The sequence below is a fragment of the Rhipicephalus microplus genome, chromosome 1 (assembly GCF_043290135.1).
Source record: "Rhipicephalus microplus isolate Deutch F79 chromosome 1, USDA_Rmic, whole genome shotgun sequence".
Taxonomy (NCBI): Eukaryota; Metazoa; Arthropoda; class Arachnida; order Ixodida; family Ixodidae; genus Rhipicephalus; species Rhipicephalus microplus.
Genome location: NC_134700.1, coordinates 278,128,532 through 278,146,362, shown reverse-complemented (window position 1 = coordinate 278,146,362; position 17,831 = coordinate 278,128,532). Strand labels below are relative to the sequence as shown.

Sequence of the window (17,831 nt, the reverse complement as noted above, 5' to 3'; positions counted from 1 at the left end):
TAGACGTCCCCTTGACTAATGCCCATGTCCAAATGTACCGACATCACACAACAGAACCGAGAGAGAAAACTGCCAATGCGATAGCCATACCATCTGAATCGCAGCAACATACTGCTTCTGCTCCACGTAAATGTGAGCAATGTTGAGCCACACATCGCAAAAATCTGCAGTGGCCTCTCGCACTTGCGCAAAGATGTCCCGTGACTCTGAGATGTAGCCTTTGTGGGCAAGCACAGCACCTGTCAAAGAACAGAAAAGTTCTTGAAGCAAGAAATCGACCAGAAGCCACTGAAAGATGACTGTCAAGGTCTAACAACAGTAGTAAAAATATGGTCATCATTACACAAAAAGAAGAAAAAGTAAGCCAAAGAAAGCCAAAAGTAAGCCAAGGAAAGCAACTGTTCAGCCACATTGAAAGAACTTTGCTACTCAATGATTGAAACTTTCGGTTAACTTAAAGAATCTAGCAAAGTAAAGCTTAAGAAACAGCAGAGCAAACTACTTTGTTTTTTTGAAGCTTTACGTGACTAGAACGAACTTCTTCGTTTTTCTACAATTGTGTGGACACACTGCATAATAATGTGCATCAGTGTGATCAATGATGTTCAAAAACTTTTCTTGCAATAATGCGGAGCTGTCAATGACGTTGCTGCGGCCTTTAATAAGCACAAACATCACAACACTAGTTGGTATGTTGCTTATATTTCTGATAGTTGAAACCACTGCTTATTAAAACAAAATCATAAGGAACCCTCAGGTCTGAATTATTGAGTCTACTGTAAATGCTGGGAGAAGAGAGGGGGTAAGAACCCACCCACGCCATTGGCAGCCCAGATGTTTCGTGGGTCAAGCCGTAGCACCTGCTTGTACATGGAGAGAGCCCGATCTTGGTGCCTGCGCTCCTTGTCCCGGTCACGAATGGGCTGGTGCAGAGTCTGCAACCACACGTTACCCAGCGCTACGAGGGAGTAGGCGTCCCCTTGCGCACCCTTGAGAATACGCTCAAACTTCTTCTGGCCGGGACCCCATTCCTGCTTGGCCAGGTGGAGGTTGCCAATCAGGGACCACGAGTCGGGGTGCTCCTGCAGAAGGCCCAAAATAGGCAGTTATTCAAAAAAAAAAAAGAACCTGTGTACTGGTTAGTAAGTGAACCTGGAAAGAAAAAAAAAGGGTCACCACATAAAAGAGACACTAAAGAGACAAACGATGTTTAGAATATTAGTATATTACTGTTTTCCCAATTCCAAGATCACCATGCTTGCCAAGAGGAGGCACTTGGTAGGCAAGAACACGTATGAAATAAAAATGCGAGCAGCTACGGCATCTTCAAATTCCTGCACCAAACGCTGTGGCGTCATATGTTTTGATGGTATTTACTAGGTCCTACACAACTCGCCATCAGTAAAATAAAAATACATAGTTCTTTGAGGGGAGCATAAGCTTAACATATCAAGATCTAAGAAATTTCTCTAAGTCAATGTTGCCAAAACACAAAAAATAGAATTCCGAATCCCCGACACCACGGACGGAAATTTTGGCGCAGAATTAATACTTTTACCTTTTTTTTTCTCCTCTATTAATAAATCTCTTAAAAAAAGAAATTCACCAAAGAATACAAATGGGAGAGAGCGGATACTGCTGGTTCTGACGTATGCGGCTAGAACATAGAGATTATCAAAACAACTAGTGGAAAAGTTGAGGATTATGCAGTGTGCAAAGGAACATGGAATGACAGGAGTAATACTGAGAGATCGGAGGACGACAGCTTGGGTAAGTGAACAGACAGGTGTTGCTGACATCTTAGCTGACATCAAGCTAGAAAAACAGACTTGGGCTAGTCATTAAATGCGTACAAAAGACAAGGAGTAAGCAGTAAGAGCAACAGAATGGTTATTAAGTGATAAAAAATGAAGTCAGGGAAGGCAACTAATTAGACAGAGTGACAAAATGAAGAAGTTCGCAGGGATGAAAATGAATCAGCTCGCACAGGATAGAGAAAACTGGAGATCATCGGGAGAGGCCTTCGTCTTGCAGTATTCTAACACAGGCTGAAAGCGAATGAATGAATGAAGAATGAATGAGTCTATAAATGAGATTATAGGGCTCAGGGTGCAATATATCGAACTATACTGATTGACTGTTTCACTTGAGTGTCCCTCTCTAACGCCCCGAGACTGCTAATCGAAGTAAGGCAGAACGGACAATATATGAGTTCCAGCAACACCCCTGTTCACTAATGTTTCATCAAAAACTGCTAAGTGATTCATGATAGATGACGTGATGGGAGTCTCTAGACAAAAGTTGAAACCTAGCAGTCTCTTAACGAGAACTGTACTCTGTACACAAGGCCTTTTATTTCTTACCTGATTCACTTGAAGAGCTTCCTTGAACCAATCAGAAGCTTCGTAAATTTGTCCTCGGTCTCTCGCCATGCAGCCAAGGCGAAGATAACCTGAGCAGAAAACAGTTCATAGAATGTCTCGTAACTAGGGGTGAGTGAATATTGAAAAGTACAAATATTTTTTTAATGGTGTTTGCTATTCGATTGAATTCAACCAAAAATTTTGCTACTGAAACTTCTCACAGACAAATACAGTCATCAAACTAAAAGTGACCTTAAGTTTTTTAACATGCTTCACCTCATCTCTCTGGCATTGGGGCAAAGCTGCCTTCGCTATGGTTGCAAATTTATTGACTCAAGAAAACGCTGGTTCCAACACGGAGATGAAACGATGCAGCACAGGCAGAGGTTTAATTAACACTGTTTAGGACTTGAAATTTGGACAAGGAGTCCGAAAGATTGGACACCGAAGATTTTTATCATCCAGAAATTTCAGATTTTTTGATATGCTGACGTCTACGAGGCAGATTAGGAACTTTACACTTGAAGAGAGCACATCCTTGTCCGCCACATCACTTACACTTCCACACAAGTTGAAAGGGCCGGAGAGGTCGAAAAAACAACATTGTTGCCTCCCGCGCATAAAGCGCTGTCGACAACACTTTGCACCAAATATGTACATAAATACAATTCAACCTCTTTATTGTTTCATTCTTGATAAGGCAACTACAAAACACTATACCGACAGCGCTGCATCAACCAAGCCAATAGCAACACTTTCATGTTGCAATGAATATGCTTATAAGAATATGCTTAGGAATTTTCTCCAACATGGTTTTCTATTTAGCTTCGAAGTATTCAAAAGATATCCTAGAAATATTCAAAATATATTCTAAAAATATCTGATTCGATTAGCACTTGTACTTCAATACAGTAGATTCTCAGTAAATGGAAATCTGTTGAACGAAATTTCTGACACGAAAAAAGATTGGTTTCGTGCTTGTATTCAACACCCTTGTTCTTCTCTCACTAAACAGAACTCCTTTTATATGAAACATAAATTTCTGGTCCCTTCAGGTTGCGTTCCATTTAATGATATTCTACTGTATCTGAAATCGCCTTGCACCGAAAATTTCACTATTCGCACAGATCTACTCATAACTAATACACCAATACTGTCACACATGCATATCACAGCCTCTAAGAAATAAAAGCAATTGGTATTTCATGCAACCTCAAAACAGACAAAAATACATGTTCCACAGCAAACACAAGTAAAATGGTAATTAAGGCATTAACAGTAATTTTTTAAACAAACTGTAGACCACAAGCAGAAGCTGACAGAGCACAGCAAGTCTACTATGACCTTCGCAAAAGCTCTGCGATTATAAAAATGACATCTTTATTGTGATATCACAGTGAAAGCATTCTGCAAGCAACATCAGAGCTAGTAGCAAAGCTCAACTTCAAACAACTTCAAAAGTGGCATGGTTAGCAGATGCATCGATCAGCAAGAATTTACTCTAGGTACAAGACCAGGCTGCACTGCCCCCCTGTGGATAATCTGTACGATAAAAAATAAAGTTTATAAGAAGACATCTCCACTCACAGTCAACGTAGTTCGGATGTTCCCGAAGAATGTTCTTGTACGCCTGCTCAGCCCTATCGAAGAGACTGAGTGCTTCGTACAGCCGAGCAAGGTTGTAGGTGGTGGTCACCGAGATCGAACTGTAATAGTGCTCGTCGTTGTTGGCCTCTGTACGGCTGCGCTCCAGGGAGGCCTCGTAAAAACGTCGGGCTTCCTGCAGGTTGCCCATTCGAAAGTGCAGTGCACCTACGTTGTTCAGGATCTCCGGAGGCACGTCAGCTTTCACCTGAATTTCAAAACAAGGCAAGTCAGTAGGGCAGCAATAGATTGCAAGTGTGCCGCAGAACACGCCTGAACATGGCAGCACATAACACACAGCACCAGCATGGCACCTTAAAGGGGCCCTGCAACATTTTTTGAACATGGTCAGAAAACGCTGCGCCAGAGGTTCCCAAGAACATGCGAGCCAAACCATACAGTGCAGCCTGCGGCCTTGTATTCACAATAAATTCTCAAATTCAGCTAAAAATTGCTTTTTCTTCTCTTGACAAATGTTGGAAGAAGCTCTAAAATCACTCGTCACAGCCATTCAATCAGCCAATGACTGACTTAAGCATGGCATGCTCGTTCGTTACAGGAATCGCTGTGGGAGGTTCCGACTTGTCTACACGAGCATATGCAATCACACTGAAAAGCCGCACATTCAATCAATCAGTCAATCAATCAGTTTTTATTATTACGAAGAGAGGATTGTTACAGAATAAAAAATATACAGACCTGGGTCCCAAAATATTAAACTGCAACGGGACCCTTGGTGATGGTTAGAAATAAATTAAACAAGGATTAGCAGAAGTTTGAACCATAAAAACATATCTATTTCTAGCAATACATACACGAAAAGAAAAACAAAAATGCATGGACTCCAAGTGTACAAAATACTATAAGCACAATATACAGCCAGACAGTTCTGGTACAACTAAAGAAAAAAAAGGAACATCATATATTTAACAAGTATTTTTTAATGAGTTTTTTAATGAAATTGAAGAAATTTCATATTTTAGCGATGAGGGTAAAGCATTCCATGATGAAATAACACTGAAGTGTGACACTGAAGTGTGAAGCATTCCATGATGAAATAACACTGAAGTGTGACGATGATTTACCATAGTTAGTATAAACTTCAGGTAACAGAAAGTTATTGCTATCGGCAAACCTGGTCGTGTTAGAGTTGTTAAAAGCTCGGAATCAATTGAAAGTGGTAAAAAGTTTATTTGTTGATTGTTTATGCAGAAACATAATTAGATTGAACCTAAACAAGTTGTTAACATTTAAGATGTCATTGTTGTGAAGAAGGTGAGTGGTGTTCTGTCGCGAGGACAGTTAAAAATAACAAGAAAGGGCAGGATTTTGTAAATGCTGTATGAATGAAAAATGACACTGATAAGTATTTCCTTATAAAACATGCCATAAGTGATGTGAGAATGAATGAAAGCAAAGTACATAGACAGCAGTGCATTGTGAGAAAAATATGAGCAAGCTTTAAAGGCCAACTGGGGAAATTTCTTGAGCATGTCAGGATAATGGTGCTTTTATGTTCCTGTGACACTCGTCATGCACCCGGTAGCTGAAATGCTCAACGAATTAAAAAATATTTTTATTTACAGGAAAAAACGTAATACCAAAACTGAAACCCAGCTGAGTGCGCTTCTACGCGTGATGTAATCGTTTGCCCGAACCTGCCTGATAAGCGCATAATGCCCTCCAGATGGCACCACCCGTCTATGCCGTCCGCCGCGATCGGCTAAAACGCCTACGCTGTTATGGTGAATATATGGCAAATTGTGTGTGCCTCACAACACAACACCACTTGCCACCTATCGCACACCCACCAACACAGAAAAAGAAATCACACGCTCAACCAAGGAATCGCTAGCCGAACCCTCGCAATCCATAACAGACAAGCTAACGCTGTAGTTGCACATCAGTTCCGTCACTTCTGCCAGGCAAAACTCAATGTCACACACACAATGTTGCCATTAATTCTGGCAAGCGAGGTGAGCATTTCGAGGCGATGCTATAAGATTCATTTGAAAAGAATCTGGGAAACTCTCAAGCTTGCAATTTGGCATGAATGGGGCAAACGTGCAAATGGAAGGTACCCAATGAATTTCATTGAGAATTATTGACCTCAAAAAATCACCAGAGTTGGCCTTTAAGTAGCGCGCAAATGCCGAGTGCTGTCATTTTGCTAACGTGAGCAATACGAAGATCGGATTTAAGGTAAGCATTGAGGTGAACACCAAGACATGATACCCTGTCACTGATACTAATGAAATGAAAATCAGTCACGAACAATTCAAAGGAAAAAAGATTAGAAAAAGTGCTCAAAGTCACGAGGCATGCGTGACGTACTTGCTTTCCCCTTGCCATTTCTCCTTCCTTAGCTTCCAGTGCTATCGTCGGGACGAGAGAAGAGAGAATGCAATTGCAGCAAGCGACAAATCTTTGTAACATCGCTCATACTGGATGTATTCAAAAAAATTTTGAAGTGGTGAATTTGTGAGACAATAAGCTCCTTTAATGAATCCATTCCATGGGTACTTGAGGAAGTGTTGCAAGACCATTTTAAGTATTTGCACATATTCAGACAAAAAAGCGAATTACACTACATTCTCCAATCACAACTACCACTACGTCATCACTGTGGCCTGTCATTGTAGCCTTATCACAAAGCCACTGCATTTTCATCCAACAACATTTGACAGCCTTCTTACTCGCAACAAATATTTATAATGTGCAGCAAATCATCATTTAGGGGAAGATGAAAGTAAAAAAATGCAGGTTTTTTTCCAAAGGTACATATGTCCGTATTTCTTTGCTTTTACAAATTTCGTTTCTCTACTTTCACGAAAAAAAATTTAATATTGTAATTAAACTCGAAGTAGGTTAAAATCACGTTGAAAGAGCATAAGGTGGATACATAAAACTGAGAAGCTCATTGTCAAGAGTCCCGTGGAATTTTTCATCAGGCTGCTTGCCACTGCATTTCGCATGAGCAGTTCACAAAAGGCATGTGCTCAAAATAACAATGATTACCGAGCTCTCATGGGGGAAGAAATCCTTATTAAAAAACATATCTTTGCTGTATTGATGAGCTTTCACTTATACATCTAAAATGCATTTTTTTTTTTTCAAGTACACGATTTTGGACAGCTTCTTGAATTTAGACATGTATTTTGTACCCCTGATAGCCAGATTGGAATGAAATTTTGCCCACATATTTCTTAACATGTGAAGAGTGGAAGTACGGTATCTCCTTTAATGTTTGATAACCACTAAATAATTATTACAAATAAAAAGTAAGCAATTAGTATGATCTGAGCATTTTAAGACTTTTCGCATTACAATTTTTCTTGTCCATCACAATGTCTTGTGCAAACTTTCTTGTTAGTTACTTGCATTCTACAGTTACTATGGAGCAACATGAACCCTTAATGGCTAGAACCATGAAAATTTAGTGGCAAAAAAGGTTTTTTTTAAAAAAGAACTTTATTTTAATGCATTGTCATGATATGAAACAAAAGCTATGCAACTTACTTAAAAACTGATTACATATTTGAAATGAGTATAAAAACCTGTGTATAGAGCAAAAAATTCATTTTATTAGGCCAGTGGTTCTCAAACGGGTACTGCCAAGCCCGCATTTTTCTTTAATCATGACTGTGCCACGTATTGATGAACTGTCCAAAATGAAGTGATGTGGCAGGTTTGTTTGATGTTTTTGGTAGCAATAAAAGGCACCTGTTTCACGCTCTATTTGTGTTTTAATTTACTTACGTACCCCCCTCCCTCCCCACCTCTGCAAGGGGTCCCCTATCACTTCCACCAGTCCACAAGGGGTCCCCAACACATCCATGGCTGAGAACCACTACCTTAGGCTACAGAATAAAGAAACATTTTATCTGAGTAGCACGTCCCCTTAGCAGAACTAAAAAGACCTGAACAATACGTTCCATTAAACTACAGTTCTGTTTACCGAGAGATGAACAGGGGTGTAGAATTCAAGAATAAAACCAACCGCACTAGAAGCATTGTTCCACTTAAGCATTTAAAAAGCTTCGTGGTATATCCGATAGAAAATTGGCCATTAAACCTCTACTTTACTTTCTAGCTTTTGCTGCACTTAATATTCTTACTGCTGCTGCACCTCTGCCATCAAATGAGTTCTATTTATGCTTCTACCTCGTCCCTTCATTCTACGTGTCAAATGTCTCTAAATAGAAAATTATGCATCACCTTTAGCATCACAGTGCTTATTATGGCATACGAATACAAAAGCCTTACATAGTGAACCAAGACGTCGTGACAACCAGCTTGGGAGATGAAATGTAAAACAAGGCAGCTGACCTTATCCTGAAGAAGGCGGGTGGCTGTTCCGTATGCCGACAGCGCCCCTTGGACATCGCTCTGCTCCAAGATCTGAGCCAGTTCTATCCAGGCCTCCACATCCTCAGGAAACTGATCTGTCACCTGAATTTCACAGGGTACAACAAACAAAAAATCAATTCTTAGAATAAGTTTTTCTAAACATGGTGGCTACTGAAAAAACTAACAAAAAAAATTGTTTCAATAGGTCAACAACACTTTGCTAATTGGGAAAGTCAAGTCATCTTTTGTATTTCACCATGCTACGTCAAAGATATTAATGTGGAACACTAAATCAGCCTAAACTCATAAAAGCCATTTGAGAAGTTTATTGTGGTAAATTTTGCCATTACAGTGGAACTTCGATTATACGTACCCTGGTGTCACGATGACCTGCATTTTACGAGATCAGTTTGATCCCGGCGAAATTCCCATTTAAGTAATATATTGAAAACTTTGATTAAACGACACTGTTCTACAACGACCCCACATCTTACGACGAATTTCAGATTACGTGCGAAATGGAAAACCACTTTTACTCGAATCAAACGTCATCCAAATAGTATTCCCGAGTGCAAAATATGAACTTGCGTTTTTCAAGGCTGACAATTAGAAAAAAGTAGAGAGACAAGATGCTTTCTTAGAATGAAAAATATATTTTCCTGGAGGATGCAGGAATTCGGGAGTCTGCGCCCGTCGCTAGACACCATTTTTTCCTTCGAGAGATCCGGCACCACTCTCCTCCCGACAGGACAGATGGCGGCTGGTCATAAATCGCAGTCACTTCACTGCCATCCTCGCCTCTCAAAGTTTAACGCGGTGTCCCATTGGCTTAATTTTGGCGGGATTCTGGCCTTGCTTACCCGACAAGCGTGGGCGCAAGACAAGGTTCGGGAGACCACTTTGGGTCTTCGGAGGGTGCGTATGTGTTTTGGCCTCTCCAGCCAGCAGCGATCCTTTGTCCTTCGTGGCCGCTGGCCAATGGTTATATGTCGTCTCGACGAGGGCCCTGGCCTTGGAGCACGCGCTCCTTTTCGAGATCTCGAAGTCCCAAGGCAGAGCCTCGCGATCTTGCATACCATACGTTCTTCTCAACCGTTTCTTTATGTGTCTGTTCTGCTTGTTCTGCTCTAAGGGTGTGTGATGACGGGAGTGCTGGCAACAGCGCAGGTGGGCGCTTCTAAGTTGGTTCTTTGTCTATTTGTTTGTTTGACTGTTTTAAAAGTGCGCCATTCGTGGCCACTGATTCGATATATTTAGTAACTTGTATTCGCCAACTGGTGTACTGTATAATTATCTTACCTGATCTATTTTTTGTATAAAATGCACTAAATTCGCTGGTAATAAGCCAGCCGTTTTAAAAGTGTGACCTAGGGTCTCCCTCGCTGCGCGCTTGCAGGCTTGCCGTCGCACCATGGCGATGGTCCAATCTTGCGTGCGCAGCAGTACGAATGACATAGATGGCTCGACGATACAGAAGAACTAGGAGGCATCAGACCTGCTTGGAGATCGCAGTGCTCAAACACGCGGTGGTGTATGACAAGAAAAGATAACGATAATAGCAACACCACAAGGTTTATGTGCTTCTACATACGCCTCCATCACGAGCTTACATATCCGGGATCGCTACCCAGTCAAGCTCTATTCACACACAGTACCTTCAGTCGGCCGAAACACTGATATTTTCACTTTTTCAGTCCATGGAAACTTTTCCTGATCAACAAACAACTGATCTACTGCCTTTGTCGTACTCACCGTCACAGGCTTGCGCATGCATGAGGGCGTGACGCAGGTATTTTCACCGTGCAAAATCACTTTCACTTGACGTCAACGCTCATAATAACAGCAGGGCATCACTAGTTGCACTTCACAAGCCAACAAATTACAACAAGCACAGCTCAGTCGCGCACGAAGGTATAGTATACTAGAATATACTGGATAGCGGGTTCAGGAGAGGGCACGCTCTATGCAGTCGCTTGAAGTAGCAAGCGTTGACAGGTCTCGCAGGTGTGTGGCGGAGCTGCGGTAGCATGGGCTGTAAGCAAGCCTGGTATGCCCAGTACAGGGCAGCAGTAAAGACGCAAATAAATAATGCAGGAAGGTTTCAAGGGTAGTGCAAACTTTCCACTGTTTATTCCAAAATTACTGCAGCGCAGCATATATGCAAAGGCATGCGCGGAAAGCAAGGCACACATCGAACAGATAATGCTTAGTGCAATGCAATATAGAGGTATAGACATGCGCAATCGGAAAGGCCCACATCGATCAAATAACATCTTAATCAAAACCTGCGATCCAAGAACATGCTCTCTGCCTGCGAAAGGAACAAATAAGTGTCACTGATGCATAATGAACCACGCGCTTTTATGTGAAAAGCTTCCAACAGTTCTTGAGTGGTGGTGTCCCTGCTTTGACCCAGAATCTGAATTTTATTCAGATACGGCTCACACTTGCGTGAATCGCAATGAACCGGCAAATGTGCCCCACTTTTAACTGTTACTGACAGCTCATGTTCCCACGCACGCTCGTTCACGCGCAGTCCCGTCTCGTCGACAACACCGATGACACATTTTGTGTACGAGTTTCCATACTTCTTGCCGCAGTCAGTTTTTTGTCCCCATCATTTAGTATACATGGACAAAACTGAGACAGGTTACGTGACGCGGAAAAAACAATTGGCACGCCGTGCCTGCTTGAAACCTTTTTAAAGTTGTGTGAAACCCAGTGCATATACGGTACAACATCAGGCCTCAACGTTCTTCGCTCTTGCTCAACCCCAGTATGGTGGTGTTTACATTCGAACTTCTGGAGGAGCGACTCGGCAACGGCATTACGGAGCGTGCGAGGAAAACCAGCCAATGTCAACTGATCCAATTGGTTTTAAAAACCCTACAATGTTTGTTATAGAACGTAGCGCTATGTAACTCCCATATGAGGCCTGTATCAACAAAACATGAAGAGATGCGTATGCCCAGTGGCTTTCTTTATAACACATCATGTTCTGAGACACTGCTCAATCTATTAATTCGAACATGCACTCAAGATTATGCTGACTGCAGCTACACAAACCATATCTGCCAAATGCCATCACACTGCATAACAAACCAAACACAGTAAAAGAACCTTGCCTTTTTGAGGTGTGTCTTTGCCTGGTCTCGCTTAGACTGGCTTGACGAGTTGGCATACAATGATCCAAGGATCTTCATAGTCTCATAGTTGCCCGGCTGCGCCTTGAGGACTTTTTCAAAGCACTGTGCGGCGTTGTCTACATCCCCACGAAAGATGTACATCTGGCCGAGACCAAAATGTGGCAGCACGAAAGACGGTGGTGCAAACTGGGTAGCCTGTTAAAAAAGAAAGACATCACAGAGCCAAATGCCACTGATGCCACAAACACATCATAAGCAACAATACAATATGGAAAGTCAGACTGCTGTTGAATCTAGAATCTAAGCAGACATTTAACATACATTTAAGCATTACCATGCAAAGAGTAAGTGAGGAAGTTTTGTTTGCACCCCTTGCACCACGACTCAAACATCAGCTCTTAGTGTACAGGGCAGGACGTAATGGCCCCTGCAGTAGTGAACGCTAACAGGCAACATTCCTTAAACGACTATAAGCTCGACGGACATAACTATGCAATCGGGCGCATACCAAAAGTGCATGGTTACAAAAGTAACCTCCGAAATTGCCCGAGAATGATGCTGCGGCAGATCAAATGCTATGGCAAAGTAAAGGCACTGTCATAATAATAAAGCCAGGGTCATCCACTTTCCGGAGCTGCAAGCTTTGTAAAACGAAAACAACAAGATGCAATAATGGCCAGGTCTCAAGCTGCAACAGGAGCAGAAATTCTAGAAAAGTAGTTAAGTAGGAATACAATTACGCTAACAGCACAAATATCTAGCCATGTTGACGAATAGAGTGCAATAGTGTGAAAAAATCAGTCATTGGGTGTAAATCTTAATGCACTGAAACCTCGATATATCTAACCCAGATATAGCGTTATACTGGTTATAACAAGTAAATGAAAAATAGTCTTGCAATAGATATAGTGTTAAGAAAAAATATCTACAACAAATTTTCAAATATAATGAACTTATTTTCGTGTAAAGTGCAACTTTGTTATAATGAAGCCTGAGTGCACCAACGATAATCGGAAGGTGCTTTAAACAGGTACCCTGTTTACAGTTCGAAAGCTGGTACCTAATCCAATAAGTTGCACTACCTGGTAGTAATATTGGAAGGCCTGGTCATAGTCCTCTTGTACGTGAAAGGAGCGGGCCAGCTGGTAACAGCTCTCGGCACGCATGGCCTCATTTTCGGTGTTGTGGAAGGCGTGCAGTGCCAGATGTTGCACCTTCCCATAGTCCTTCTTGAAGAAGAAGTGGTTGGCAAGCTGGTTCAGCACGACAGGGCAGGATGGGTCCACGGCGTAAGCGCGCGACAGCATCTGGACGCCTGCGCGGGTCGCCTCGGTACCCTTCTGATTGAGCTGCAGCACAGCCAGCCCTGACAGTGCACCAACACACTGTGGGTCCAGGACCAGCGCTCGTTCAAAAGCTGCACGAGCCTTCTCCTGCTTGCCCAGACGATAGAGGCAGTGGCCCATGCCTAGCCGTACCTACAGTAACGTATAACAGATTGCACAGGTAGGATCGAAAGGAACAACAGAAGCAACATCATTCAAGAGCATATCTCAATGTAAGCATGTCAAAAACACTGAACATACTGCTTTTGTACTTACATACTTTCTATTTAGCCCCCTCATAATCTTTCACGCAAGCCTTAGTGTCTTGTATTAGTGCTACACTGTAGTACTAATACAACTGATTAAATGTTTAGTAACCTTTATTCTCCAACTTAGTCCCTTCATGCCACGAGTAGCACGCAATACTAAACTCAAGCACTTGCAGGGATCCTTACAGAAACAGCAGTGAGTGCCACGAGCAGGCCTACAACAGCTACCGTGAAATCTGGAGCAGGCGCCCCTGGCCCCTGAATATGCACCAATGACCAAGCAAGTATCTTCCATGCCCTCCCGCCACTTTTACTGTTTTTATTAGATTGACGAGAGCAATTAATGACAGTAAATACATGCACATTAAATAAAACGTTTCATTGGAAGCACATGCGGGTCTTCCACCGTCATCTTGAATTTTGACCCGTGACAGAGCAAGGGCTGCCCCTCTGAATCTTATTCAAATTATCGTTCACCAAAAGGGGGCACTTGCTCGGGATTTCACAGCACATTTCTTTGCACGTACCTCAGCAGGACAGTTGGGGTTGGTGCGAAGAGCTTTTTTGTAAAAGGCCAGGGCACCTCTGTAGTCCTTCTTGTTGAACGCAATGCAGGCTTTGCCCAATAGAGAAGGAATGTTGTTGGGAGACTAGTGAGAGAAGAATTCATCATGAGATAGCATGTTTCAATGCTTATGAAATAGACAGCACATGGTGAAAACTGCGACACAAGGTTTATTACCTGGTTAAGCACAAAGTTGAACTGAGCATCGGCCTGGTCCATTTTGTCCCCTTCCAGGAGACAGAAGTAGGCTCTTCCAAGAAGATGGTTCTAGAAAGGAAGGGACACAATGGAAACACAACTTAATATTCATGAGCTCAAAATATTAAAACTCAACTTCTTGGTGTGGTACAAAATATGTAGCAGTAGGAACGTTTCATCAGGGGTGCTTAATATTCTTTACTATAAGCAGCAAATTAACATCCCATTTCCAAGAATATAAAATTACTATACCTTTTTAAACAACGCCACCCAAACCATGAGAGAAAAAGAAATTTGGTACAGTACTAGTATACCGTATTTTCCGGTGTATAATATGCACTTTTTTTCCAATATTTTCGCTGGTACGTCTTATCTACACAAAAATTGATGCGATTTTGTGACACCACTTTGACGATATTTCATTCATAAGTATTATAAACAGGGTGTGAGAGCACTTGTAAAAAGATATATAATCTTGTTATAACAATGAAGCACGTGTGGTTTTGGGTGTGAACTACTAGCTGTTCAAGAACAGCGACGGCCACAGAGATTAGAGCCACCATATAGGCCCTCACTGTCACACAAGCTATCATATTATTCGAATAGTTTGTTCTTAAACAAATCATTAAAACTTTGGAACTGAGGCAATAAGTAAAGGAGGGCACCACAATGATTCATTGTAACTTGATTCATTGTAGTTTGGTGTCCCCAATACCAGTTGAAGACACGAAAGTATGTACCATCCCGTTACCATCATCATCAATCTAGCAGTAGTCATACCTTTCCGCTTCTGGTCACCATTTACGTTTTGAATGTGTGTGCTTGTCAAACGGGCGGCGTGATTGTTGTTTGTGTATTCCCAACAAGCCTCATAATGCTGAAGAAGAAACGCCAACAATATGCTCCAAAGTGCTTTCAATACGACATAAAAGAGTTACACAGAGGCCGACAATAGCAATCCCAGTATGCAAACAACCAGGATGGAAGAAGTTTTCACAGTGTAATTCTGTGGAATTAATATTGGTTTAATGCACCTCAGGACAGCATTATTTGAAGTTTTATACTGCTGCTTAAAGATATTCATTGTCATACATTGCTACGCAATTCGCAATGAATCTACTCTGCGTGCACCATTTTGTTTTATGATGTTGACACTGTCAGAAACAGGCAAGTCTTGTATATCTTTTTTCCTACAAAAGTCGTAAAAAGTAGGGTGTGCATTTTATAGAAACGTGCGACCTACACACCAGAAGATCCGGTAGCTTGCACAGTGTTCATTTAGCCTACCAAACAAGAATTACCTCATAATACTGTTTTAGAGGAGAAAAAAAGCAACATCTCAATCTATCGCGAATACTAAAGTGATTTCAGGTATTTTGCCACCGGGTTAACTTCTAATAGCTATTGTATTTGTATGCAGGCTTAAATAGTGTAAAAAAACAGTTTTCTTAGGTAAGAAGAATACCTTTTAAACACTTTCAAGACATAATGCTCAAAAATGCATCAAATGTGATCCAAAATGAACATGGCAGTCTACAAATGCCAAAAGGTACTTCATAATAAAATAAAATACATGGCAATACTTGGAAAAAGACATAACTTGTGCACAGCACTCACCTACGTGTCAGATGGCTCAGCAACCAAAGAGAAAGTTGCATTATTACAGAGAGGTCGATGGTGTCTAAATACAAAACACTTAATGTCAGTAAAACTAAAGGAATACAAAAGCTGGTGCATTGTTCCACACCTCCCAGGTAATTTTATTGCAAAGTTGGCCAACGTTCAATGTCGTATAAATGCTGCTAACTTATTACACAGTTTGAAGCCTCGTTCAAACAGCTTCATTATTAGGAAACTGTTGGATGGAATATTTAATTCCTGTAAGAACTTGGATTGCAGTAGCGCTACACTGTTAACTTATGTCTTTAGAATAGCTATGTGTTTAGCATCAAATACCCTAATGAGTGAATGAAAACAGGAGTCGACAGTAAAATGCCTTCGCTCTGCATACCTGCGTGTACATAATGATCTTGTCAGCAGTGGTGTAGAGCAGGGTGGCCTTGGTGAACAGTTCATGCTTGCGGTCCTTGTTTTTCTCCTTACTGGCCTTTTGAACGTAATAAGCAGCCAATGTGTCGAGGCACGTCATCTGGTCCTGCTCAAAGTCTCGGTAATCGAGCCGGGCCTCGGTGCGGCCAGCCTCCAACAGCCGGACAAAGTCGTCCACTTTGCCCTGCCGATAGTACTCCAGCTGAGGGGGAAAATGCAAGACAGTTATGCAAACCACAACGAGATCCTTACACCGGGCTACAGAGTGCAAATACATCCTGGCTGGGTGCAACACATGCTCACTCTATCATTGCAGGTAGCACTAGACATGTTGAAGGACAAAGCACAAGCCCGAGTTCTTTCTGTGTCTGCCCGTCATAAAGTGTCGCACTATGTACAATGAAAGATTACTACCAACGATCTCGATGAAATTGTCTGTTAACGTACAAACGAAAGCAGCACGACAGATGGGTGATGTCAAATTGAAGTATACAGTGTTGCATGAGCAGAACAGCCCGTGGTCTTTCACACAGTGACACTGTGTGGAATGATGGTAAAGTGGTGATATGTTCTACTCATGCTAACCAGTCGTGCAGCTACTGACAAGTCTGTTTGTTGCACGCATGAGGTCAGTAAAGAGAATAACCGAATGCTCCTCATTGCGCGAAAAGTACGGTGCATCGATCGAGACAGTGTGTACGTAACGCTGTTTTACTTTCAACACTTCCGGTACACTAGTTTTCTCTTTATTATTGTGTGTGTGTGTGTGTGTGTGTGTGTGTGTGTGTGTGTGTGTGTGTGTGTGTGTGTGTGTGCGTGTGTGTGTGCGTGTGTGTGTGTCTGTGTGTGTGTGTGTGTGTGTGTGTGTGTGTGTGTGTGTGTGTGTGTGTGTGCGTGTGTGCGTGCGCGTGCGTGCGCGTTTACCCTGAGGGGCTATCGTCTTAGTAAAGACTGATTGACGATGCTGAAAAGGAGCGATATGGCGATGTGATTTCCTTTCTGTCTTTCTTTTCGTAACTGCACACAACGCGAAGCGACGATCAAAACGCTCGCTAAGCACGCATCGCGTGGCACGCTAGCACGACCCTTGAAAACAAGAGAAACCTCCGATCGCTGCGCCCTACCGCAAGGTTGACCCATAGATGTAGTTGGGCCTGTTCTTGTCGAAGGATGCCGAGGACTTCTTCTCCTTCCGGTAGTTGGTCGACATCGAGCTCGATCACCTGGAAACACGTAAATTAAGCGGTCACGATCGACGCGGAAACGCACAGCGGCAGGTTCGCTACAGCCGCCGGGACCGCAAAGAAAGCTACGCATCGAAACAAACTCACCTCGTCGGTGTCGCGCAGTGGGATCTCGATGGACCCCGGCATCTTGAAAAAGCTTCAAGAGATCAGAACAGATGGTTTTTAAGCATTAAACGGGAGCATATGACACTCGGCCGACTGTATGCCGACCTTCTATCTTGTTTCTACGTTGTTTTGCCCGATTTGCTTGGTAATGGCGATAGCACTACCGAAGCGCAAGAGAGTCTTTAGTTTCGATTACGAATTGTCGGGCAGCGTGAATCTTTCGATTTAGTTCATTCATTATGAACGTGTATCTGAGGTTCTGCATCCACCTGCTTAAGCGTTGAATATTATGTGATAATATATACGAATATAAATGTGTGGTATAAAAAAATAAATTTATTGTGGCAGTATACAGGCAATTACAATGAAATGTGTCTACTGGGGCGGGAGGGTGGAGGGTTGAATTTTTATGCCGTAGCTGGGAAGGTTCAACTAAAGCCCCTATACTTACCTAAAGCCCCGAAGGTATAGGGGCTTTAGGTTCAACACTTTCCCCCTCTCCTGCCTCCCCGAAAATTTTCAACTTTGCATGTGTATATGTAGCCACATAAATACAAACGCAAGCACGAG

At 42.3% G+C, this 17,831-nt stretch overlaps 1 protein-coding gene across 1 annotated transcript in view; it reads right to left on the bottom strand.

Moving 5' to 3' along the window:
* Positions 1-17,407, bottom strand: part of Ctr9 (RNA polymerase-associated protein Ctr9) — a 35,774-nt gene extending 18,367 nt beyond the window's left edge. The window contains exons 1-12 of the mRNA XM_037436198.2: positions 17,241-17,407; positions 17,034-17,132; positions 15,872-16,111; positions 13,840-13,929; positions 13,625-13,747; positions 12,586-12,981; positions 11,483-11,698; positions 8,337-8,459; positions 3,951-4,215; positions 2,364-2,452; positions 815-1,082; positions 91-239 (exon numbers count right to left, since the gene is read on the bottom strand). Coding sequence (XP_037292095.2) covers positions 91-239; positions 815-1,082; positions 2,364-2,452; positions 3,951-4,215; positions 8,337-8,459; positions 11,483-11,698; positions 12,586-12,981; positions 13,625-13,747; positions 13,840-13,929; positions 15,872-16,111; positions 17,034-17,132; positions 17,241-17,282 — 2,100 coding nt within the window. The 5' untranslated portion in view covers positions 17,283-17,407. The remainder of the gene's footprint in view (positions 1-90; positions 240-814; positions 1,083-2,363; positions 2,453-3,950; positions 4,216-8,336; positions 8,460-11,482; positions 11,699-12,585; positions 12,982-13,624; positions 13,748-13,839; positions 13,930-15,871; positions 16,112-17,033; positions 17,133-17,240) is intronic.
* Between the last annotated feature and the right edge of the window lie 424 nt (positions 17,408-17,831).